General features: G+C 41.1%; 1 protein-coding gene across 9 annotated transcripts in view; it reads left to right on the top strand.

Annotated features, from left to right (window-relative positions):
- RGS7 (regulator of G protein signaling 7) overlaps positions 1 to 27071 on the top strand; it is a 429679-nt gene that overhangs the window by 374505 nt on the left and 28103 nt on the right. For 8 of the 9 annotated variants that reach the window (XM_084622894.1, XM_084622893.1, XM_084622901.1 and 5 more), the window contains exons 10-14: positions 15786 to 15860; positions 19995 to 20093; positions 20817 to 20878; positions 22272 to 22382; positions 22901 to 23026. In XM_084622894.1, coding sequence (XP_084479020.1) covers positions 15786 to 15860; positions 19995 to 20093; positions 20817 to 20878; positions 22272 to 22382; positions 22901 to 23026 — 473 coding nt within the window. The remainder of the gene's footprint in view (positions 1 to 15785; positions 15861 to 19994; positions 20094 to 20816; positions 20879 to 22271; positions 22383 to 22900; positions 23027 to 27071) is intronic. The other variant, XM_084622895.1, reaches the window with a different exon arrangement.

Raw genomic sequence — 27071 nt, 5'->3', positions numbered from 1 at the left:
TGTCAGACTGGGGGTTGGACCACTTTACTGTGTCCCTTAAAATGTCATCTATGAACCTCTCTGTCTTCCTTAGCTCTTCCAGTTTTGCCACTCTGGTCTCAAGAGCCCACAACTGGTCTCTAAGGCCAGATCATACGTGCTGCATTCAGTGAAATAAGCTGGATACCCACCACTCTGCTACTGGACTTCTGCCTGCATTTTTTACTCTTGCAGGGGGGTTGTTCATTTGTTCTTTGTTTTTTTTTTTTGTGGGGGAGGGCTTCCACGTGTGGGGGTGAGGGAGTTAGTGGCCTATGTTTAGAGTATGTCAGTTAGGTGTATCTGGCTCTCACACTCCCTATCATAACTCCCTCGCAAAACTCCCCTGTTTGCTGCTCCTATTCCTTAGCTCCTCTAGTTGCTCAGGAGCTGGCTTCTTAAACTCCTGTTCTTCCTGAGTTAGCGCTGTCCCCTTGTCAAGGAATCCAAAAGAGATTATGGATAAAAGGATATCCAGATAGAGTCTTGTCAATTTAGAGTCAATTTAGCCTAGCAAGCCACTTGGCTCATCACACAGCTCCCGCAACAGACCATGCTATGAACTTCAAACAGGCAGATAGCAAACAAGCACACAACAAACAAACAAACTAACAGACAACAAGCTCATCCCAAGGATCATGTAGTTGCACCTCCTTCACCTGCAGAACACCCATGTTTGCTGCTTCTGTTCACAATATATCGCTTTGAAGAAATAAGGGTGTAAAAATACAGAGATTTAATAAGTGGCCTATAAGTTGTCTTCGGAAGTATCTTTGCTTTGATCTGTCGTGGTCCTTGCAGATTAAGGATAACCCAAACTTCTCTGAGGTCTTTTTGAAATTTAAGATATAAATGGGAATGAAACTGGAAAATCCAGTTGGACTACTCTGCATGTTGTGACACTAAGCACCCCTGTATTCACACCCCACACACTGTTGTAATACTCTTTGTACAAAATATGTATGATATCATTTTAAAACTAATGACTCACTAGTTATTAATATTCTTGCATGGTGTAGGTACGTGATGGCTATTAATAGTTATGGATATATGCTAGAATTTTGACTGAAGTGTGTCAGGCAGGGGACTGGTAAACAGGTCTGCACTAGACAAAGGAATGTGTTTTCCCCAACTGGGAGTTACTTACAAAGTGCTCTAAAAGACAACAAGAATACACATTCATAGTGCATAAACAGACTCATCAGGCTAACCAGGGGTGGAGGCAAATCTCACTCTAACAAGTCAGGGAGAAGACAGCATGGCATCTACACCCAGCAGGAAAGAGAAGCTCAGTCTGGGTTTTACTTCTTAATGAATACATTGCAAAGGCTTACTGGTCTATAAAGACAGGAGGGCTGACCCTCAAGTGATAAGCAATTGAATCAACTAATTGTATACAATAATACTGTATTATAAAAGTATATAGAGTAAAGTCTGTGACATGCTGGTGATTAATATCATTGTGAATTATATGTATTAACACTATGTAAGGAATAATGGATACTCATTGGCTGTATAGTCTGCCCAGTTAGGAGGGACTGTCACAGCTATCTACCTGTCTCCTATGTAAATTAAGTGTGGTGGAATCAGAAACGATGGAAGTCCCATTTACACAGATATCATACAGGGGGATGGGAAGCCCACAGAAAAGCCATTTTTGGTATCCATCACTAGACAGACACAAGGGAACAGAGCTCTTGAAAGCTGAGAAAGATGGGTCCTTCAAACAAGTGGGTGTTGAAGTCTCTGGGAGGTGAATATAGATGAGAAACCTGCTTAAGCAAAGCTTGTACCTTGCCAGCTTAAGTTGTATATGCATGTTTTCATTTTTATTTGCTTGTAACCCTTTCTAACTTTATTTTCTTTTACTTGGCATCATTCAAGCTATGTCCTATTGTTAATACATGTGTGTTATTTTTACTATAAATCAACTCAGTGCAGTGTTTAAATGGAAGGGTGTATTTACCCCAGTTAAGTTAATAAGCTGGTGGGTTTTGTGTATTTAGAGGAACAAATGGACCTTAAAATTTCTTTGAACAGTCCAGGAGAGGGCTGGACATTACAGAACACACAGTTTTGGGAAAATTCAGGACTGGGAGTCACCTTGCTGATTGTAACCAAGGCTGGTGGAAGCCAGAGCAGGGCTATGGGCAGGCTGCTGGGGTCAGAACTGCTGTATCAGGGCTGGCTAATACACAGACACTCAGGGTGTAGCTGCATGTTTGTAGAGTGGCTGTGAGTATCCCAGGCTGGGAAGTACAACAGCAAAGTATTGTGAGGCACCCAGGGTTGCAAGGGCACGTGGTGGCACAACCCCTCACTGGTCTGGATTGCACCTTGATTCGAACCTCATCACGCATGCTGCCATAGAGACGCAGATTTGAGTGGAATCTCAGGATCTGCTGTTTGTTATTTAAATGGGTCTAAGGTGTATCATTCAGAGGCCACATTTATGCCCTACAGAGGAGATAACTGATGGCTCAGGAGATGGTCAGAGGGTAAAATTTAAAAGAACAACAATACATCTGATCAGAAGCTGGTCTTAAATAGCATATAAGCCTTGAGTTCTGGGCATGTGAAAGAGTCTAATGGCGTGGACACATAAACCTACCATAATATCTAGAAATTCCCACGTCATGCCCAAAATATTTCAGTAGCCATTTTAATTCTCACTTCATTCAACTAAAATGTTCTCTTTCTATATTTGCTTCTCAATGGAATCATAGTCCAGGTGGGACCTAACAAAAACACCTTATCTGAATGTCCCTTAACTCGGAGGAAGTTTGAATCTGTTTCTAAACATTAAGGCTTAGATATCAGCCCATTTTTAGTTACAGAATAATGTGACATACCAAAATATCCACCCACACCACACTTCATAGAGAATCCCCATGCAGCATGCAGTGTTACCTAAGCATTTTCACTGGAGAATCATGAAAGCTCAAATATCAATTTACTTCTGTTTCAAGATTTTAAAAAATGTGTCTTATATTACTCAGGCAAGAATTAACGTTATGCAGACCAAGATCTCCTGAGACCCATGAATCATTTGAATCGCTGAAGTGATGGCATTGTAAAACTAAAACAGAGTGGGTTGCAATTTTTCATACAAGCTGGTCCCATGCTTCCTGAGTCATCTATTAATTAATGATCTGAAGGTAAAAGCTTAAAAGGACACCATTCCTGATGCTTAGAAACCAGGTGTCAGTTCAAAGCCAGGTGGGGGATCAGCTGAGTCAAATATTTGTTTGTTCTAGGGAGGTATCTGTGCCAATAGTGTGTGCTCAAAAGCTGGGGGGATATAATAGAGAATTATCTATAAGATGTCCATATGCATTCTGAAAAGAGTAGTGGAGAGACAGAAAACTTAGTGATGATGTCTCCCACTTCACTTATGTCATTCATTAATGTTGACTCTTGACACTTACTAAAAGATTAAGACTTTACTGTATATCAAATTCGTCTGACATTTATCATCTGTCACAAGATAATAACAGCTATAAATCATCTGAGAGCCCCGAGGTTGGTAAACTTATTAACTTACAGTAACACGCTTGTCTGTAGTGGAAGGGGAGAGGACTTTTTTTCACTTTGCAACTTATCATCTGTGCTTTAAAAGGTTGTGCTGGGTTCACCTTATGACAATTTCTGTTCCATTTCTCACTCAAGCATTTCTGCTCATTTACTTGTGGTCTTGTGAGTATAGATGACATTAATGTTGTCAAGAGTAGTCTCTATATTACTCATAAGGACCCTGGCCTGAACATGAAATTATGATTGGCCTCTGCACTGGCTTGCCACTAGAGATTTCAGTATTTCCACTCAGCGACTGGATGCCTTCCCAGCCTGGGTTCAACCCTTCTCCCCTCAGTTCAGGTCTTACTTCCATTTTTTTTCAGTGTCTCTTTGGGTGGGGAGGCAGAGGAGAGCCATGATGATGTCACTCCCCTGCCTTCTATAGCTCTGGTGTATGGCGGGAACCCTTTGTCTCCCAGTGGGAGAACACTGGCATTCCAAGGGGTGAGTCCAGTACCAGGTGGCTCAGACCCATGTCTCTCTGCAGAACTGTGACAGCCATTACTCTTGGGCTGTCAGGAGAATCCACAGGAAGACTAAGCTCTTTCACAGTCCATTGTCTCTGCAAATGGCCCATTACTGATATGTTTTCGTGAAAATTCCAGGGATGGTGCTGTTAGGCAAGGCTAGGATGCCTTATCCCTCAGAGGTGTTTTTTATTGGAATGATATGATAATGCAGCTCCATACAGTCTACCAGCAAGCATCAGGAACTTAAACAGTAGTATCCAGTAGCAGGGCCGGCCCTAGACCAAATGGCACCCAGGTGAGGAGCATCTTTGGTGTGTGTCGTTCCCCCCCCCCCCGCAAAATTATTACCTTCTTTTGTATTGAATTTGTAGCCCATTTCACAGCTTTGATGTATGATTTAGATGCATGATTTATCCGTGTCTCATAGGACAATACATTTCCCTTTTGTTGCTCACAGCGAAAACAGCACCCTGTGCCTGGTACCCCCCAAACCTGGCACCCAAGGTGATCTCCTTGGTCACCTGCCCCTAAATCTGGCCCTGCCGATTAGTACTAGTGCTTAGTCATCCATCCTTGCCTCTGTCCAGTTTCTTAATAACATACTCATGTCTTTGAAGTTTGCAGTGCTTAGCCTTCCCAATTGGTATAGGATAATTTATTCAAGTACATGATGTACTACCAATTTTTTCTGTGTCACATCTAGCTGAAATTGTTACTAACCTCTGAAGGCTTTAAATATATATTTTTAAAAAATACTGGCTTAGTCAGCATGAGGAATTCATAGTAAATGCCATGTCTAAGCTATTAATAATATCCTCCCACCTACAATGGGCCAAATTTATGTCTTGCAGTGTTTGAACTCCTTCGACTTTAGTGGAGTTGCAGACATTTTTTTCCAGTGAATTTTCCCTGGTATGAGTGATAAATCCTTGGCTCCAAGTCTCTCATCATCAATATCATGCCATACACACTCTGAGATAAGGAAAATGTTAAATGATAGATAGAAAGGGGCTAAGTTTGATTTTAAATATCTGACAGAAACTTGGCAAAAGTACTTCAAGACATATCAAGGGCAAATTATGTTCTCAGTTATATTCTTCCACTCCCAATGGTATTAACAGGGTTGCTAGAGTTTTACTGAGGGAAGAATTTGCCCCATACGGTATCCAAGCTCTACAGGAAATAAATATAGTGCTTAATCATATAGACTAGGTTTCAAATCTTCCAGGAAATCTTTTGGAAACTCTTTAAAATATTAGTGTACAATTTACATACTATACACTAAATAGAAACCTTGCAGCATAACTCTATTGAAAAAATTGTCTCTAGCAAAAGTAGGGTGGTCCTGTAAAAAGGCACCATAAAAGAAAAGCAGCTAGTGTTAATTATAGCTCAAAACATAGTTATTATGTTAAGGAGGCACATGATTAAGAGCAAATTTTTGTCCATAAAGGTGCCAAGTATCAGAGGGGTAGCTGTGTTAGTCTGTACCCAACCAGACAGTCTCTACATAAAAGAATAAATGGACATAAATCAGACATCAGAAATGGTAACATACAAAAGCCAGTAGGAGAATACTTTAATCTCCCTGCACATTAAATAACGGATTTAAAAAGTAGCCATACTTCAACAAAAAAACTTCAAAAACAGACTTCAAAGAGAAACTACAGAGCTACAATTCATTTGCAAACTTAACACCATTAATTTGGGCTTGAATAGGGACTGGGAGCCCCTCTGCAGCTCCCATTGGCCGGGAATGGGGAACTGCGGCCAATGGGAGCTTTGGGGGGGATACCCACAGGCGAGGGCAGCGCATGGAGCCCTCTGTCCCTCCTCCGTCAGGGCCCTCAGGGACATGAGGCCAGCCACTTCCCGGAGTGGTGCAGGGAGCATGCCCTTGCCCTGGTGCGCGCAACTGGCAACCCGGAGCTGCTCCAGGTAAGCGGCGCCAGGCCGGAGCCTGCACCCCAAATCCCTCCTGCACCCTGCACCCCTGCCGCACCCCGCACCCCCTGCCTTGAGCCCCCTGCTGCACCCTGCACCCCTCCTGCACCCAACCCCCTGCTGAACCCCAACCCCCTGCCCTGAGCCCCCTGCCGCACTCTGCACCCCTCCTGCACCCCAACCCCCTGCCTTGAGCCCCTCGTACATCCCGCACCCCTGCACCCCAACCCCCTTCCCTGAGCCCCCTTGTACACCCCACAGCCCGCCTCTACCCCAACCGCTTGCCCTGAGCCCCTTCCTGAACACCGTCCCCACTCCCACACCCGCACCCCTGCCTCAGCCCTACATTCTTGGCCCTGCATGCAATTTCCCCACCCAGATGTGGCCCTCATGCCAAAGAATTTGCCCACCCCTGCATGCCTGTATCTCTAATTTTCACTCCAGGCATCTGAAGAAGTGGGTTTTTTACCCACAAAAGCTTATGCCCTAATAAATCTGTTCGTCTTTAAGTTGCCACCGGACTCCTCGTTGTTTTTGTCCATAAAGGGTTTCCCACAAAGACTCTACATTGTTCTAGGGAAATCTTCAAATGATATAAAAGCTTTTAAAATAGTAATTGCAAAGACATTTGATGATTGTTCCTACATAAAGAAAGATGCAGTGTCCATCTGCAGAAACCAAAACGGGGAAAAACTTGTATGGTATATGTAAATCTGTGCACTAATCAAATCCTGGTTGCAAAAGGTTTAAGATACTGCAGAAAGCATTTGTCCCCTTCTCTTTCATCCATTGGCCTAATTCGAGAGTAGATATATTCTTTACTATCTAAATTGATAGCAGAATATTCTGCCTTGGGAACAATATTCTGCCTCGGGAACAAATTATAAAAGGTTTAATATTTTTAAACTCCCAACTTTCAGAGTGAGCTGCAAGATATTCTGAGTTAGAAGACTGTATTTTTTGCTTTTTCATAGGTGAAAATTATACCTTTCTAAATCTACTACAATACTATTTTAATATGCTTTCTCAAAGATTTTTGCTCACTTCTGGGTATTTTTTTATTCTTAGTAACTAAGGAGAAAAATGTTAATCTTGTTAATGCCATGTGTCAAGTTTTAACAAAATGTTAATTTATCACAGTAATGTAAAAAGTTGTGGATGAAAGTCAAAACAAAAGTATTAAGTTTAATATATTAAAGAGTTGGTTTCTTTGATATACAGTACCTATGTCTAGAGATCTTAAATCATTATGTAGGGAGATTTATGTATTTCCTGACCTCAAAAAAGAATATAAATGGAAAAATTGTAAAATATTGTAATATCTTATGTCACTGGGATGTTAGTCATTCCAGTATTATTTTGTGGTCCTATTGCATCTAAAGTTGGAATTTGAGAAGTAAATGTAATGTCAACTTCAATGGCAGCAGAGTTAGGCCAATACTGAGCGCTGGTGAAAATCCTAATCCTTGTTTCTTCCCGCTGCCTTGAAGGGAATTAATCAGCATGAAATCAGGTAGCATGACTCTCTGACCAGAGTTCTGTTTCTGTGGAGGACTGGGAAAGCAGGGAAACCAGCAAAACCAAGTATAGCCTAAGAAAACTTCAGGATTGTAGGTTAAAACTCTGAATGCCAGACAGGGGTATAAGGCCACTCTGGAGGTTGTTTTTGCCTTTCTGGTTGTGAAAGATGCTGGGTGGATAGCCTTGGAACGTTTAAGTACTTCATTCACAGAACAGGTGTGTCCAGGAATGCCAGAATTATACATGTGGATTCTCCCCATAGGGACTTTCCACACTAAGAGACTGGATGTCTCAGAGCATGAGACCATTATTATTTTAACACAATATTTTAAGTCTGGGGTTTTTGTAGTCTTTGTTGTTGGAATGTGGGAAAAGGGATGCAAGTGACTCTCAGTATGTTTTGTATTTGGATCTGAACTTTTAATATCTCCCCTCCAAATCTGAGTAATGCCCCTAGGTCATTAGACATATTCTGCCCTATCAGTTTCAGTGCTGTTAATTAATACACTCCCAGTTTCCTTCCTTCTGGTGCGATGTATGCCACTCTGCTTGTGTCACACCCATTGTTTTATTGTTTAGGAGAACAGAGTAGTGTATGCTGACTGTTCACATACAGACTTTCAATTATAATATTAGCCTCGGCCATAGAAAGAATACCAGGGACAATCCTGTGAGTTTTCGAGCAGGAAAGAACTTCCTGCTAATTATTACTAACAGAATGGGGCACTGTATTATGGGAGGCAGTGACTCTGAAAAAGACTTGGTCATGGTAGATAATCAGATGAACATGAGTTCCCAGTATGATGCTGGGGCCAAAGGGCTAATGCAAATCTTGGATGTATAAACAGGGCAATATTGAGGAGATGTAGTGAGTTTATATTTCCTCTGAATTTGGCACTGGTGTGACTGCTGTTGAAATACTGGGTCCAGTTCTGGTGTTCACAATTCAAGGATTTTGAAAAATTTGAGACGGTTCAGAGAAGAGCCACAAGAATGATTAGAGGGTTGGAAAACATGCCTTATAGTGAATGAGCTCATTGAGTCTATCTATTTAGCTTATCCCAAAGAAGGTTAAGGGGCAACTTCATAGAATCATAGCATATCAACTTTGGAAGGGTCCTCCGGAGGTCATCTAGTCCAACCCCTTGCTCAAAGCAGGACCAATCCCCAACTAAATCATCCCAGCCAGGGTTTTGTCAAGTCTGACCTTAAAAACCTCTAAGAAAGGAGATTCCACCACCTCCCTAGGTAACTCATTCCAGTGCTTCACCACCCTCCTAGTGAAAAAGTTTTTCCTAATATCCAACCTAAACTTCCCCCACTGCAACTTGAGACCATTACTCCTTGTTCTGTCATGTGCTACCACTGAGAACAGTCTAGATCCATCCTCTTTGGAACCCCCTTTCAGGTAGTTGAAAGCAGCTATCAAATCCCCCCTCATTCTTCACTTCTGCAGACTAAATACAGTAACTCCACACTTAACGGCCTCTCACTTACTGTTGTTTCGATGTTACGTCCCTGCTCCATTACAGAACATGCTCATTTAAAGTTGTGCAACGCTCCGCTATAACATCATTTGGCTACCTGCTTTGTCCATGGCTGGCAACCCCTCCATCAGCTCCCCTTCCCCCCCAGTGCCCGCTGGCGGACCCCACAGACCAGCGCCCCACAGCACCTACTTCCCCCTGATCACAGTCGTAAGTACCTACGTGGAGAACAGAAATTTGATAATGGAAGCTCTTCAGTCTCTCAGACACAAGTATAACACAGTCCAATGGCTGAAAGTTGAAGCTATGCAAATCCAGACTAGACAAAAGGTACACATTTTTTATAGTGATGGTAATTAATCATTGGAACAATGTAGGAATGGTTGTAGTGGATTCTCCATCAAGGGCAATTTTAAAATCAAAATTGGATGTTTTTTCTGAAAGATATATTCTAGTTCAAACAGGCATTAATTCAGGAAGACCTATGATGTGTGTTATGCAGAGGTCAGACTGGATTATCACAATTGGTCCTCTTGACTTTATAATCTCTTCATTCTGTCATTCACCTTTTTCCTTTTTTTAACATTTTAATCAAATCTGACTTTAGGCATCATTCTAGGCATATACATTTGTGGTTTCTTACTTATCCTTCTAGATCATATAGAAGTTTTAAGACTAAAGGTCATTTTCTCAGAGGTACTGAGCATGCTCAGCTCCTATTGCCATCAGGAGCAGTTGTGGCTGCTTGCTATTTCTCAGGATTAGACCCTCAGTCTTAGCCTATAAATCTGGCCTGTCAAAACCTCAGGCCCTTTCTAAAGATTATTGTTTTATTACTTTTATTCTGCATAACAGCTAAAGGCTTTACAAACACACAGGAAGAAACAGCCCCTGCCCCATGGATCTTACAATATAATTTGAAATGTGAGTGTGACAAAGAGTGGAGATTGGGATTAGAGTAATAATAACATAATGCCCAATTTGCGATCCCACAGTTTAAGATTACAGACCACTGAAAGGCTTTTATTTACGAATAATAAATTAAAATAAAACAACCATCCCTGACAATAATTCCACCTACTCCTCATTGGGTGATTATATTTTTGTATGCATCACAGCATAAATGGGATTTGAAGGGAGAGATTGGAGCCTCTGCATAGGTTATTTGCACACTGGCCTTTCTCCCAACCCCCGAGGGACACTTCCTGGAAGTCCCACTCCCTCATACAGATGGCTACTTTTGCCCTTCTTCCTACTGCTAATCTTTATCTCTACTTTTTGTCTTCCACTCATGCTCCTGCAAGGGGGGTTGTCCCTCACTCACTACTGTGTTATGTCCCCTGAGACAACTGAGCTGCAGTTTTATGCAGCTTTATACACTCTGTGTTCTTTTCAGACTTTTCCCCCTCTAAAAGTGACTGTATCCTTTTGATAATATTATGTCCAAAAGCAAACTAAATATTTTGAGATGGGAAAGAAAAACTCTTTTCTGATGAACAGTGTAATTCACTCATTGTGTTTCCATATTATCCACCTTCTCTGGCTATTAGAAAGCTGCAAAATTGGTTGAATATATCCATTCCAAACATCACAAACCTAAATAAGATGAAAAACAGGACACCTTCTCTGCCTGTAGTAATTTCTTTCAACTATACTGTGTGCATTTTCACATCATGTAGCTGTTCTTGCCAAGAATTCACTAATATGGCCCTATATTTCTCTGCAAAAGCCTCTTACGCTAATTTAATTCTGTCCTTCTGTACTTATGCACTATATTCCAGCCCAATGAGTGTTGTTTTGAATTTGTCAGCAGTTAGTTTTAGTAAGGTAGCTTGAAAATGAAACTATATGAATTTTTTTAAACTTACTGTACAGTTTTTACAACATCAGAAAATTTAACGAGTCCTTCAAATAGAGCACTAATATAAGCGACAAACAGTAAGATGTGAGGACTGGTTTCTAGTCTGCCCACAAAACTTTCCCCAGTTGAGTATAACTCCTCTTCAGCATTTCATTTGTTTAATCTCTTTTAAAAGGGCAAATTCGGCTCAGTTACACTGGTGTAAATTTGTAAGAACTACAATGAAGTCAATTGAGCTGATGAAATCAATGGATTTCCTCCGGATTTACACCAACTGAGCAGAATATCTTCTTCTTTTTCTGCCTCAGTCACAAATTAAAATACTCCTACTTTGGTATAATAAATTTTACCCATAGTCTACTTTCCTACATCAGACACTTTTTTTTTTTCATTTCTCTGATGGGCATTTCCAGTCATCCAGCACTTCATCTGAATCTTTCAGATTCCTTTTCTACCAGTCATCTTCTGGGCTTTTAACACCCAAACTTCTTAGTAGCAATAAGCACACAGACATAATATCATTTTGCAGGAGCACACTTGGATTAATTCTTTTCTCTTTCTGAAGACACTGCTGATGTTTCATAGATGATGATATCCTTGCATTTTTAGGGGAATGGGAAACCTTGGCTTTGTGCTAAGGAATTTTTTAATGTCTCAAATATCGGAAGGGTAGCCGTGTCAGTCTGGATCTGTAAAAGTAGCAAAGAGTTCTGTGGCACCTTATAGACTAACAGACGTATTGGAGCATAAGCTTTCGTGGGTGAATACCCACTTTGTCGGATGCATGTAGTGGAAATTTCCAGAAGCAGGTATAAATATGCAAGCAAGAATCAGGATAGGTGTCTCAAGACATTTAAAAATTATTTTACTTCCTGCCCCATCACTGCACTTCCTCCGAGGAGGAAGGGGTGGGACTAACTGCATCCAACAGGGTGAATTTCCCCTGTATTCAGCCTCCCAGTGCCTCTCACTCTATTGCCTCTGGTTATAACCAGAAATACCCCCTCTAGTGCTACCTGTTAAGAAGAGTCTGACATTTCCATTATAAACTCCTAATTCTGTCAGGTTTCAGAGTAACAGCTGTGTTAGTCTGTATTCGCAAAAAGAAAAGGAGTACTTGTGGCACCTTAGAGACTAACCAATTTATTTGAGCATAAGCTTTCGTGAGCTACAGCTCACTTCATCGGATGCATACTGTGGAAAGTTTAGAAGATCTTATATACACACAAAGCATGAAAAAATACCTCCTCCCACCCCACTCTCCTGCTGGTAATAGCTTATCTAAAGTGATCACTCTCCTTACAATGTGTATGATAACCAAGTTGGGCCATTTCCAGCACAAATCCAGGTTTTCTCACCCCCCCCACACACAAACTCACTCTCCTGCTGGTAATAGCTTATCTAAAGTGACCACTCTCCTTACATTGTGTATGATAATCAAAGTGGGCCATTTCCAGCACAAATCCAGGGTTTAACAAGAACGTCTGAGGGGGAGAGGTAGGAAAAAACAAGGGGAAATAGGCTACCTTGCATAATGACTAAGCCACTCCCAGTCTCTATTCAAGCCTAAGTTAATTGTATCCACTTTGCAAATGAATTCCAATTCAGCAGTTTGTCACTGGAGTCTGGATTTGAAGTTTTTTTGTTCTAAAATAGCGACTTTCATGTCTGTAATCGCGTGACCAGAGAGATTGAAGTGTTCTCCGACTGGTTTATGAATGTTATAATTCTTGACATCTGATTTGTGTCCATTTACTCTTTTACGTAGAGACTGTCCAGTTTGACCAATGTACATGGCAGAGGGGCATTGCTGGCACATGATGGCATATATCACATTGGTGGATGTGCAGGTGAACGAGCCTCTGATAGTGTGGCTGATGTTATTAGGCCCTGTGATGGTGTCCCCTGAATAGATATGTGGGCACAGTTGGCAATGGGCTTTGTTGCAAGGATAGGTTCCTGGGTTAGTGGTTCTGTTGTGTGGTATGTGGTTGCTGGTGAGTATTTGCTTCAGGTTGGGGAGCTGTCTGTAGGCAAGGTCTGGCCTGTCTCCCAAGATTTGTGAGAGTGTTGGGTCATCCTTCAGGATAGGTTGTAGATCCTTAATAATGCGTTGGAGGGGTTTTAGTTGGGGGCTGAAGGTGAGGGCTAGTGGCTACATTGTAAGGAGAGTGGTCACTTTAGATAAGCTATTACCAGCAGGAGAGTGAGTTTGTGGGGGGAGGGCTGAGAAAACCTGGATTTGTGCTGGAAATGGCCCAACTTGATTATCATACACATTGTAAGGAGAGTGATCACTTTAGATAAGCTATTACCAGCAGGAGAGTGGGGTGGGAGGAGGTATTTTTTCATGCTTTGTGTGTATATAATAAGATCTTCTAAACTTTCCACAGTATGCATCCAATGAAGTGAGCTGTAGCTCACGAAAGCTTATGCTCAAATAAATTGGTTAGTCTCTAAGGTGCCACAAGTACTCCTTTCTTTTTCCTAATGCTGTGGTATTTATAACAACTCTATCATTTCATTGAAGGCTCAAATTGGCCCAGTAAAGTCCCAACTTGGAGCAACTGTGTTTGCAACATTAAAAAATGTATGCAACAATATAACACATTTAAAATACACATTTAAAATAAAATAAAATACATTAAAATGACATAAACCCAGGGACAAGATATAAGGCTCACAAAGAGCTAGATATAAAGGCTTACAAAAGTAAGGGAAGGTTAAATTCTGTTTTCAATCACTGTCTTGACATCACTGAATATAATTAAAGACAAAATCTGGCCCAGTCTTTTTAGTGAGACAGAATTTAAAATTAAATAATGGGTTGAATTTGTGCATGGAGTTATTTCTGGGATGAATTTGACTCCTTTCCCTACACTTTACATATTATTTATAATTGTTACAATAAATCTTTAAAATAAAATCTTAAAGGGACATAACCACTAAAAGCATAATGAAATGGTGGAAAAAGAAACATCTTTCAAATTTTGTGTGGTGTTTGCAACATGGTTCCCAGATTATCTACTTTTATGGATGTGTCATATCCTAAGTGGTTGACTGTTGAAATGTTCTGCAGTAAAGCAAGTCAAAGCGAGTAAAAGGCTTGAGTTAGGTCTGTGTAAAAATTTTGGTATGAAAACCCAAACAATACAAAACTCACCATGTTTGATGTTTGGTAAAATTCTGTGGCCTGATGGTGTTCCCATAGAAGTCAATGAGAGTTTTGTCGTTGAGTTCAATTGGTGTATGATTGTACGTGTGAAAGGTAGCACAGGGTTTTCTAAAGGTTCTATTACATTTTAGTAACCACGAATGATTTATGATTTTTCATAATCTTAAATTGGCCAAGTTTCACTTTGAGTCAAAAACTCAGAGCAGAACATGGGGTTCAAACTAACATGAACTGAAACTGATGAAAAGATTCAAATGACTACACTGTGCCCCAGAAATGAATACTATTGAGTTTCACGCAGCTTTGGTTAAAACGTCATCTTTGGCTCACCATACCATGCCTAAATATCAGGGTAGTGGCATCACATTCTAGAATTCTTCAGTTTTGGGTGCAAAACCTTATTTAAACACAGAAAGTTGCACTTGTAACAAAGTGTACAAGCAGATCTTTAAAAAATGGGTTTTGTGTCCTTTTGTGCTTCTTTATGATGTGGCAAAAAGGACTGAAATGTACATTTGTTTGTTGCTTCCATTTGCTTTATTTTTTTCAATTGTAAAGGCTTGTTTGACTGAAGGACTTTCTCCGGCCCCACCCCAGAACCCACACCCGCAGCTGAAACCCTCACCCCAACCCCCTGGCCCAGCCCGGAGCCCCCTCCTGCATCCCAGGCCTCTCCGCCCCAGCCCTGAGCCCCTGCTGCACCAAAACTCCCTCCCAGAGCCTGCACCCATCCTGCACACTGAACCCCTCGGCTCCAGCCCAGAGTCCTCTTCTTCACTCTAAACCCTCACCCCGGCCCCACACCAGAGCCCGCACTCTAGCCACAGCCCTCACCCCCTCCCGCACCTCAATCCCCTTCCCCAGCCAGGAGCTCCCTCCCACACCCTGAACCCCTCATTTCTGGCCACACCCCAGAGCCTGAACCCCCAGCACACAGCCCATTCCCCCTGCCACACCCCAACCCCCTGCCTCAGTCCAGAATCTCCTTCCACATGCCAAACTCCTTGGCCTCACCCCCCCCAGCCTGGATCCCCCTCCTGCACCCAAAACCCCTCATCCCCAGCCCTACCCCTGAGCCTGCACACCCAGCCAGAGCCCTCACCCCCTCCCGCACCCCAACCCCCTGCCTGGTGAAACTGAGCAAGTGAATGAGGGTGGGGGAGAACAAGTGACATAGGGAGGCAGGATGGAGTCGGGGGGCAGGTCCTTGGAGAAGGGGTGGGGAAAGGGCAGGGCCTTGGGGAAGGGGCAGAGCAGGGGTGGGGCAAGGGTATTTGGTTTTCTGCAATCAGAAAGTCGGCAACCCTATTCAAAATAGACCAAACAACATTGTTCTGGAAACCCTAGTGATCTTTTACAGTAATAAATTAAGACAGCAGATTGTCTGCTGGAGGTGGATCTCAGTGCAGGTTTCAACATATTATTTCCTGAAGGCATTGCTTTTGCATTATAGTGGCATCCATATTGCTACATAGATGCAGGGTACAAACAGCTAATATTCATGGTCCTGTGTGCAGTGTTATCTCATATTTTTCCAGAGGAGTCTACACTCAGGCATCTTACATTTTTGAATATAGGTTGTCATCCTCAGGATAGATTTATCCATACTTCACAGTTTTAACCATGTCTCTGCTTATTCTAACCCGTAGTACAGGCTTCACTGTGCGGTAACTAAATACAATAAATATGGAGTTCAATGTCAGATTCCATTCTTATGTTATTTTTAATTTTAGCCTGGATGTGTAAACACTACTGAAGTGGATATTAAAAAGTCTTCAAGAATGAAAAATCCTCACAAAACCAGAAAGGTAAGTACAGTGTTTGGATAGAAAGTGATATATTTCCAGAGTTGTTTATTTAATATGACTGAAATATGTAAATCCTTTTTTTCCTTTCTTTGCATTGAAAAAATACATCAAAAATTCCATAGCCTGTTGTGACTTGAAACTACTAATTAGTAAGCCATTTACTAAAAATTAAAACAGATCTGCTTTTTCTTTAGGAAAGGAGTACATGTGGCACCTTAGAGACTAACAAATTTATTTGAGCATAAGCTTTCGTGAGCTACAGCTCACTTCATCGGATGCATTCAGTGGAAAATACAGTGGGGAGATTTAAATACATAGAGAACATGAAACAATGGGTGTTACCATACACACTGTAAGGAGAGTGATCAGGTAAGGTGAGCTATTATCAGCAGGAGAGCGGGGATGCGGGGGAGCCTTTTGTAGTGATAATCAAGATGGGCCATTTCCAGCAGTTGACAAGAATATGTGAGGAAAAGTAGGGGGAAAATAAACATGGGGAAATAGTTTTACTTTGTGTAATGACCCATCCACACCCAGTCTTTATTCAAGCCTAAGTTAATTGTATCCAGTTCGCAAATTAATTCCAATTCAGCAGTCTCTCCTTGGAGTCTGTTTGAAGTTTTTTTGTTGAAGAATTGTCACTTTTAAGTCTGTAATCAAGTGACAAAAGAGATTGAAGTGTTCTCTGACTGGTTTTTGAACCCTGACCAGGGATATTCTATCTGCTACCCAAAATCCATAAACCTGGAAATCCTGGACGCACAAATCCTTCCTCTCAGGCATTAGCACCCTGACAGCAGAATTGGCTGGCTATGTAGACTCCCTCCTCAGGCCCTATGCTACCAGCACTCCCAGCTATCTTTGAGACACCACAGACTTCCTGAGGAAACTACAATCCATCGGTGATCTTCCTGATAACACCATCCTAACCACTATGGATGTAGAAACCCTCTACACCAACATTCCACACAAAGATGGACTACGAGCCATCAGGAACAGTATCCCCGATAATATCACGGCAAACCTGGTGGCTGAACTTTGTGACTTTGTCCTCACCCATAACGATTTCACATTTAGGGACAATATATACCTTCAAATCAGCGGCACTGCTATGGGTACCCGCATGGCCCCACAGTATGCCAACATTTTTATGGCTGACTTAGAACAACTCTTCCTCAGCTCTCGTCCCCTAATGCCCCTACTCTACTTGTGCTACATTGATGACATCTTCATCATCTAGACCCATGGAAAAGAAGCCCTTGAGGAATTCCACCATGATTTCAACAATTTCCATCCTACCATCAACCTCAGCCTGGACCAGTCCACACAAAAGATCCACTTCCTGGACACTATGGTGCTAATAAGTGATGGTCACATAAACACCACCATATACCAGAAACCTACCGACTGCTATGCCTACCTACATGCCTCCAGCTTTCATCCAGACCACACCACACGATCCATTGTCTACAGCCAAGCTCTTCGATACAACCGCATTTGCTCCAACCCCTCAGACAGAGACAAACACCTACAAGATCTCTATCAAGCATTCTTACAACTACAATACCCACCTGCTGAAGTGAAGAAACAGATTGACAGAGCCAGAAGAGTACCCAGAAGTCACCTACTACAGGACAGGCCCAGCAAAGAAAATAACAGAATGCCACTAGCCATCACCTTCAGCCCCCAACTAAAACCTCTCCAATGCATCATCAAAGATCTACAACCTATCCTGAAGGACGACCCATCACTCTCACAGATCTTGGGAGACAGGCAAGTCCTTTCTTACAGACAGCCCCCCAACATGAAGCAAATACTCACCAGCAACCACACACCACACAACAGAACCACTAACCCAGGAACCTGTTCTTTCAACAAAGCCCATTGCCAACTGTGTCCACATATCTATTCAGGGGACACCATCATAGGGCCTCATCACACCAGCCACACTCTCCTGCTGGTAATAGCTCACCTTACCTGATCACTCTCATTACAGTGTGTATGGTAACACCCATTGTTTCATGTTCTCTATGTATATAAATCTCCCAACTGTATTGTCCACTGAATGCATCCGATGAAGTGAGCTGTAGCTCACGAAAGCTTATGCTCAAATAAATGTGTTAGTCTCTAAGGTACCACAAGTACTCCTTTTCTTTTTGCGGATACAGACTAACATGGCTGCTCCTCTGAAACCTGTCATTTTTCTTTACACTTTTTCTTACAAGGCTATTTAAGGGTACTTAGCACCTTCAACTTCTGTGTTTCATGCATAATAAAGTCTTACAGGAACTTTCCAATTTTAACTGCCCTAAACAAAATATGTTGTTTGCAAATGTAAATTCTATGGCCCCAAGGAATCCCTCAGAGGCATAGACAGGGACCAAAAGAATAGGAGACCCATATTTTGCAGTGCAGAACATATTGTCAGTATGTTGTTCAGTATATTGAATATTGCATGGTAAATACTTAGTATCCCTGTCACAAATTTTCTATAGTAGTTAAAGGGAAAAATATAAGTAAAAATGCCCACAGAACTTTCACTTTCAGTAAGTACAAACATGCAAGAAAAATAGTAGTAGCAATGGATCCCTGAAAAAAAAACAGGAGTACTTGTGGCACCTTAGAGACTAACAAATTTATTAGAGCATAAGCTTTCGTGGGCTACAGCTCACTTCATCAGATGCACAGAATGGAACATATAGTAAGAAGAGATATATATATACATACAGATAAGTTGGAAGTTGCCATGCAAACTGTGAGAGGCTAATTAGTTAAGATGAGCTATTATCATCTTATCTAATTAGCCTCTCACAGTTTGTATGGCAACTTCCAACTTATCTGTATGTATATATACCTCTTCTTACTATATGTTCCATTCTATGCATCCGATGAAGTGGGCTGTAGCCCACGAAAGCTTATGCTCTAATAAATTTGTTAGTCTCTAAGGTGCCACAAGGACTTCTGTTCTTTTTGCGGATACAGACTAACACGGCTGCTACTCTGAAAAATGGATCCCTGCACATCCTTGAAGGTAAAGAGAAACTCTAATTTAGAATAAAGATGTCCCCAGATAAAATCCCTGGAACTTTGGAGGAAATAGATTTGATAAACCAAACCAGTTTTACAAATTGCCCAAGTCTATATAACAGGTTGGACCAATACCCCAGGTCCAAACAGCCCTAAATTATAAGGTATTTCAGATCCAGAGCTGGATCCCAGTTCTGTACATTGATCCCATTTTTAATCTAAAGCAGGGATCGGCAACCTTTGGCACGCGGCCCATCAGGGAAATCTGCTGACGGGCCGGGACGGTTTGTTTACCTGAAGCATCCGCAGGTTCAGCCAATCGCAGCTCCCACTGGCCGCGATTGGCCATTCCAGGCCAATGGGGCTGTGGTAAGCGGCAGCCAGCACATCCCTCAGCCCATGCCGCTTCCCGCAGCCCCCATTGGCCTGGAATGGCCAACCACGGCCAGTGGGAGCTGCGATTGGCTGAACCTGCGGATGCTGCAGGTAAACAAACCGTCCCAGCCCGTCAGCAGATTTCCCTGATGGGCCACGTGCCAGAGGTTGCCGATCCCTGATCTAAAGTATCACTTTGTAATTAGAGTATAGTGTTGTTACATGGTAAAGTCCTGAATCTGAAGGAAGACTGGATTTGGAGATGTCATCAGCACAATTTGATTGCATTAGTGAAAGGTCCCAGGCATTAGTCATTTATCAAGCACCTGGCACACATTTGGGAACTGTACAAATAATAATTCATCATGGCCGTGTACCTCTCAATTTCCTGTTCCTTCTCTTCCGTGCCAACCACCTCCACCCACTATAATAGCTGCCCTACTGTGTCATCCCTAATACGTGCTACATGCAAATATATAGAGAGAGAGTTAGACATAAAATCCTATGTTATCATGTAATAGGGCCTTTCCTCAGAATTCTTTATTTCATTTTGCAACATTGTGTTTCAATGCATGGCATATTTACAGGACTGTTGAACAGTGATGTAAGGCTTGTGAAAACACAGGGGTAGCTAACTTCTTGAATACATAATACAAAAATATATATGATGATGTTTGTATAAGATAAGCACTCTTTAAAAACAAATGTCTTTCTTTCCATACTTTTTCATAGTCTGTCTATGGATTACAAAATGACATTCGAAGTCATAGTCCTACCCACACACCAGTACCAGAAACTAAGCCACCTACAGAAGACGAATTACACCAAGAGGTTTGAAAACAATTATAATAAACTTCTAAAATTAGAATAAAAATGTACCATAACTGTCAAGTATATTTCTTTAACATTTAAATTAGATCAATTAAATGGTTAGAGGAAACAAAGTTTGAGAGTATATTTCTTCTCATCTCAGTACATGGAGATTTATGCATATAACTTTCATTAATGGTAATGGGAGTAGCACTAAATTTTTTTTAGTCTTTATTAACAGTGTAAGGCTTTACCAATAACCCAGTTAGTGTGTTCTTTTTTAAATTAAATGCATTAGCCTTTCTTCAGTAACCAGGTCACTCATTCTCTCTTCCAACACTCCACTATAAGGTTTGAGAGCATAGTTGTATCTCAGTGTATGTAGATTTACTCACATATTGCCATTAAAGTTTCATTAATCTTTCCCAGAGCAATAGAAGTGGTAAAAGGTGAGTGGGAACAATTAATGGGTTTCTCTGTAAAAATTAATATACTAATTAGATTTATATTGATGAACCTTTAGGAAAAAATGTTATACTTGTCCATTTTTAGCTATGTATAATGTCTTGTATTTATAGAGTTCCATCTACTTTAAAAATATTATGATAATATGTCATTATAGCTCAGATACACTTCTCTGTGACTTAGAAAAAATTAAATCTACATTGTAGTCCTAATAAAAAGTTCTAAAAATAAAACCAAGCAAGACATTACTCATGCCACTTTTTGCCTTCACTTTTTCAGATAACATATTGGCAAATACAGTTAGACAGACATCGGTTAAAAATGTCAAAAGTTGCAGAGAGGTACGTATATTGTCACATTTTCTATTTTTGAAATGGTCTAAGAAGTATCTAGAAAATATCTGTGAGGAGGAGACAAGGGAGTTGGGATGTTTATTCAACTTGACTGAAGACAGTTTACTTTATGTGAGCAATGAAGGCATGTCTATTTTCTGATTCGCTAATATGGTATGATTTAATGCCATTTCTCTCAGTTCAGTGAAACAGAAAAAAAGCGCTGAATTTAGAAGAAAGCTGTGGCCTGATCATGTAACTGCTTTGTACACTAAGCTCCCTGACATTGCCTACCCTAGGAAAATCTGTTTTTCAGGACCAGTGTGGAGAAAAGGCTACAAAATTCCTAATGTAGATGTAACCTACTGGTTATTGTATGTTGCATATGTTTATCTGTACCCTATGTACAGAGGCTGTGTCTGTTACAGCTCTACAGTATAGAGCCTGGCTCTTTAGCTTCATTTAGAGCATCTCTTATTTTCAGCTCCGGAAGCCCCTAGTTCAGCCCCTGGTATTGGCCAAATTGGTGGCCGTCTCACAAACTCCTGTTGAAGTCATCGGGTACCACCGCTGGTGTTGATGATTTTTTGTGGGCCTGAAAGACAGTTTTGCACCAGGACATTGTACTAAGTTCATTCCCGAGAAATTTTTAAAAAAATGACCCCTGTTTCATTCTCTCCCCCCGGCACCACCACCATCATTAACTGACTCTTATCCTGCATGTTCTTACCCCACCCTGAATTAATATGACTGAACAACCCAGTTTTTATAAACAAATAGGGCAACTATATCTCCCAGAAAGCCAGAAATATCCTTATTTTCAGAACTGGTGCCTGTTTTAGAGAAACCAGAGTTTGCCCTGTTTTTTTGTAATTTTTCCAACCCCCTGTAGTCTGGCCACCCGAATGAGCCATTGCACTGCTGAGTTGGTGAATCAGGCCGTAGGCTGAGCGACAGCACCTATGCAGCTCAGGGACCTATCCCCAGATCTGTTGTACAATAATGTTGCCACTTTGCCTCAATTAAGCCTCCCAGTGAGCTTCCCTTCCAGTTCAGCCCTCCTCGACTCAGAGTCAGATCTACTTAATTAGTTTTTTATTTCAGCTTCTCTCTGTTGCCTTATTTCAATCTCTTTGCACTTCAGTTGCCTCATCTATAAAATGAGGCTGAAACCTGATTCATGGGGTGCATGTTAGACTTTATTAATTAATCCATTTGGAATTCTTCAGTGAAATTCCATGCAGAAATGTTTAGAAGTATTAATAAAGCTTGCCGTTTATTTTATTTCAGCCCTTGATAAAATAGAAAGCAGTATCCCACCACCACCAGAGTTTACTTTTGAAAAACAGGTTTCTGATCATAAAGCTCGTTAACATGACAATGTTTGATGGTTTTTTTTTAGTCTGTTAGCTTACACAGAGCAGTATGTGGAATATGATCCATTTCTTGTGCCACCTGACCCCTCTAACCCTTGGCTATCAGATGACACTACATTCTGGGAACTAGAGGTCTGGTATGTTATTTCTTCCTTCTTTTCCGATTAATAATGTATGTAGCAATAATTTCTGTCTTTGTTTGAAATGTGCAGATTTCCACCATACATTCTGCAGCACAGTACTGAGGCAGATAGGAAATGAGATTACCATGCATACCAATTTGCTCTTGGTCTTTTCAGCTGTACAGTTTCCTGTTATTTTGAATGGATTCATATACCTGCATGAAAAACTGCAGGGTCCACAATGGCCAATATACAGGGTTCCACTGGGAAGGGGGATGAAAAGGGGAGCCCCATATGTGTGTGTGTGTATGTGTGTATACACATACACGCGCACTCCTATGCTACATTGATTAAGCACTGACAGTGTGCTTGGCACCGACCATTAAATCTCTGTATAACAACACCATACAAGCACAAGTGACTTGGAGGGTGAGAAACCTGTAGCTGAACTTTAGGAGTTCCCATCATTACTTGCATATACAACACTACCACGTGCTAGCTCAGTCTGTGACTACTTTTTTTCTTGCCCCCAGCAAAGAGCCAGGGCAACAGAGGGTAAAGCGATGGGGCTTTGGCATGGATGAAGCATTGAAGGACACAGTGGGGAGAGAGCAGTTTCTCAAGTTCCTGGAGTCAGAGTTCAGCTCTGAAAATTTAAGGTGAAGCGGAAGAGTTGTTATCTTTTAACAACAGCTAAGAAATGTTTTGTGTGTCTGTTGCCATTCTTTTATATTTATTTTCTCCCTTATAGATATAGTCCCATTTCTGCTCCTTAAGGGTCCAAACCTACGAGGTATCACAGGCCCTCATTTTCCGATGGCTTTGGGTGTTCATGGTGCTCAGGCCAACACCAACAAAGATATAAATAGTCTGTATCCCTAAACACACTATTTTGGCCATGCCCAGTTTCTAGAGAGATCCTTTTTCAAATCATCATATTACATGTCTCAGAAACACTGACCAACCACAGGGCATTTGGTATCTTTTAATATATACAGCATTATAAGGACAGTAAACTTACAGTGGGAAATTTTCAAATGCAACTAAGGGATTTAGGAGCAAAAATCCCATGGATGTTTGCTCCTAAATGTCTTAGCTGCTTTTGAAAATCTCCCCCACAGTGGTTAAAAAGAACAATAAAATGCTCTTAACTCTTAGTGTAAGGTTAAACATGGTATGACTGATGTGACTTGCTCCTGTCATGCAAGTTTTTTAAAAGCTTGTAAATCCCCAAGAAACTTCTCTTCAAAAATGACATAATAAAGGTGCTGTGTATGTGTAGGACAACTTGTCAAATCTAAAATTTTCTAGTATAAAACAAGATCTCTTTAAGCAATGAACAGAAAAGGCCTATTTCACAGTATAGAATTATAGCCAAACCACTGGCAAAAGCCATTTTTGGTTGTTGCTGTTCCAATGAAGCTGTATTAAAACCATATGCATGTGAGAAGAACTTAACAATGAATATTAATTTTTGCTTTTCTATGACCAAAAAAAGTGAATTTTGTTTCTCAAAGGTATGTACATCAAAACCCCATCCCCATACTAAGTTCTTGTGCTTTCACCCACACATCACTTTTCATTGCCCAGCTGTGACTCCCTTAAAAATGGGATTCACCAGACACCTAAGCATTATGGAGAGAGAGCCTGGTCTAGTGTAAAAGCCCTATTTTGAAAGATGCCAAGCACCCTCAGTTTCTAGAGATGAGAGTATATAGCACTGAAGTTATTCCAAATTTACACCAGAGTAACTGGGAGCAGATTATGCCATGCTATTGGGCATTGTTTTACCATACTGTATTTAACATATTCACAGTTTGGCGATCTGCAACATTAAATTTGGATTTAATGTGTTAATACAGGAAAACCCTTATCTAGACAAGTTATGGAACAATTTTGGATCAGATATATACATGAAATATTCTGGACCCTATCCTTTTCTCAGCTGTTGTTTTGCATTGATTTCAAAGGGAATAAGATCTGGGTCAATGGGTGTTTGCTAAATAACATGTTACTTGTAGGTGGCAATTTCTGAATTAAAAAAGCTAAGCGATAATTAAAGGGCAAACCTTTTATCAGCCTGGTACAAAGGAATGGGAAGGGGTTTTTTTTATTTATTTAAAAAATGTCCCAGTAAGGCAGCTGTTCAAACATGAACCTGTTCGACCTAGCATATGCTATGTTTTCTACACTTTTCTATAACTATTTTGTCTTGCTGCCAACCAGACTGTTACCACATAATCCCAGGCTCTTTCCTCTAATCCTATTTACAGTCACAGGCAAACTGCAAGTGACTGATCCAGCAAAATACCCTAGAGGATTTTGTTTGGAGCTAATTTCTCAATGTGCCATCTACCATTATATCTATCTATCTAGGTTCCTATATTGGCGTAATAAAGCATAATATCTGAGCGGTGATGGGTGCCAAATAAAAAGCTATGCCTGTGATATGTTAGAGAGCACTCATTTTAAAGTCTCATATGTATGAGACTCAAAATGCCACCGATTGCAGTGATATAAATAACATCTATTTCTGACATAGTAATTCCATGCACAATGAGGCAAAAAGTACCTGTTGATGCACAATGGCACACCTAAAAGTGTCAGCATCTTTCCAAATGCCATCACAACTCAGTTTTGATTTCTTTAAATTTAAGAGCACCTATCTGCTTACACAGCTATTAACCACATAGCAATAGAATTTGTAGTTTGGGGGATTTGACAGCATCTTTCTAATACTGTGCAAAGGGGATTTGCTTCCATCAACAGCTCCTCAGCTTAGGAACATGACTAACATAACTTCACATTCATGTTTATTAGGTCTCATCCCATTGCAGATTTGACCATGATTGAATTTAAAACAAGTGTCATCAAAACTAGAGGAATAGCAAACAGATGGGACTATAGTAGCAAGCTGTGAAATGTCCTGTAGAAAATACAGCATCAGGCTTCAGGCAGTAAGGAAACATTCACTCCTAATCAATGTAAAGCCCTGTGCCCATGTCAATGGAAGAAATGGAGGTGATATAAAAAGAGACTGTAATCAAGGAGCCACACCAATTACATGAAACCGTGTTTATTTTCATGGTTATATCATTAATACTCTCAATATGACTGTTTTCATGCTCTTGAGTTGAGAAGTGTGGAATCAGGATTGGTACTGGGAGTGAAAATGGTCCACACTAGATTCTTTCTGAAGGAGTGCAACCCAATGTGAAGAAATTTGAAGCAGGGGACTGAAACTGAGAGGAAGGATAGTTCAGTGGCTAGGATGCTAGCCTGGGATGTAGGTTCAACAAAGGTAGGTTCAGTTTCCTGCTTAGACACGTACTGTGTGACTCAGGCAAGTTAATTAGTGTCTCTGTGCTTTGGTTCCCTATTTGTAAAATGGGAGCAATATTATGTCCCTACCTCATGGGGGTGTGAAGATAAATAATTAAAGACTGTGAGGTACTCAGCTACTACAGTAATGGGGTGGGGAAGCCATGTCAGCACCATAAATTGATAAATTATAATACTGTACTTCTTGGGTAAAGAGGCAGTTCAGCTGGATGAGAGACATCCCTAGTCAATGTAACTACTGGTTGGTCCCCTCTTGCTCTTCATTCAGCTAATATTTCTTGGAAAAAGGCTGCTCAGGGGTGTTAGTACTGTAGCTTCAGTACAGGACATGGGATTCTGAGTGGAACATTTAACTCAGAAGGCTCACAGAACTGCTCCTCCATGCATCAAGCGGATACTATTACACCCTGCTTAGTAATCATCCACTGAGAGCAAGTCCCTTTGGAAGCACTGCTTTATGCTTGGTTCACTAGGAGGCCAAATATTACAGTAACACAAGAGATGAGAGTATCATTTTTGCAAAGTTCCTAGCTCCTGTTAGGAAGCAAAGAACTATATTTTAAAGGTTTCAGAGTAGCAGCCGTGTTAGTCTGTATTCGCAAAAAGAAAAGGAGGACTTGTGGCACCTTAGAGACTAACCAATTTATTAGAGCATAAGCTTTCGTGAGCTACAGCTCACTTCCTCAGATGCATATCGTGGAAACTGCAGCAGGCTTTATATATACACAGAGAATATGAAACAATACCTATTCCCACCCCACTGTCCTGCTGGTAATAGCTTATCTAAAGTGATTTCCAGCACAAATCCAGGTTTTCTCACCCTCCACCCCCCCACACAAATTCACTCTCCTGCTGGTGATAGCCCATCCAAAGTGACAACTCTTTACACAATGTGCATGACAATCAAGCTGGGCTATTTCCTGCATAAATCCAGGTTCTCACATCCCCCCCACCCCCATACACACACAAACTCACTCTCCTGCTGGTAATAGCTCATCCAAACTGACCACTCTTCAAGTTAAAATCCAAGTTAAACCAGAACATCTGGGGGGGGGGGTAGGAAAAAACAAGAGGAAACAGGCTACCTTGCATAATGACTTAGCCACTCCAAGTCTCTATTTAAGCCTAAATTAATAGTATCCAATTTGCAAATGAATTCCAATTCAGCAGTTTCTCGCTGGAGTCTGGATTTGAAGTTTTTTTGTTTTAAGATAGCGACCTTCATGTCTGTGATCGCGTGACCAGAGAGATTGAAGTGTTCTCCGACTGGTTTATGAATGTTACAATTCTTGACATCTGATTTGTGTCCATTTATTCTTTTACGTAGAGACTGTCCAGTTTGACCAATGTACATGGCAGAGG

Source organism: Lepidochelys olivacea (genome assembly GCF_965140295.1).
Source record: "Lepidochelys olivacea isolate rLepOli2 genome assembly, chromosome: 3".
NCBI lineage: Eukaryota > Metazoa > Chordata > Testudines > Cheloniidae > Lepidochelys > Lepidochelys olivacea.
The sequence above is the reverse complement of the archived record's forward strand: the minus strand, read 5'-3'. Positions and strand labels throughout refer to the sequence as shown.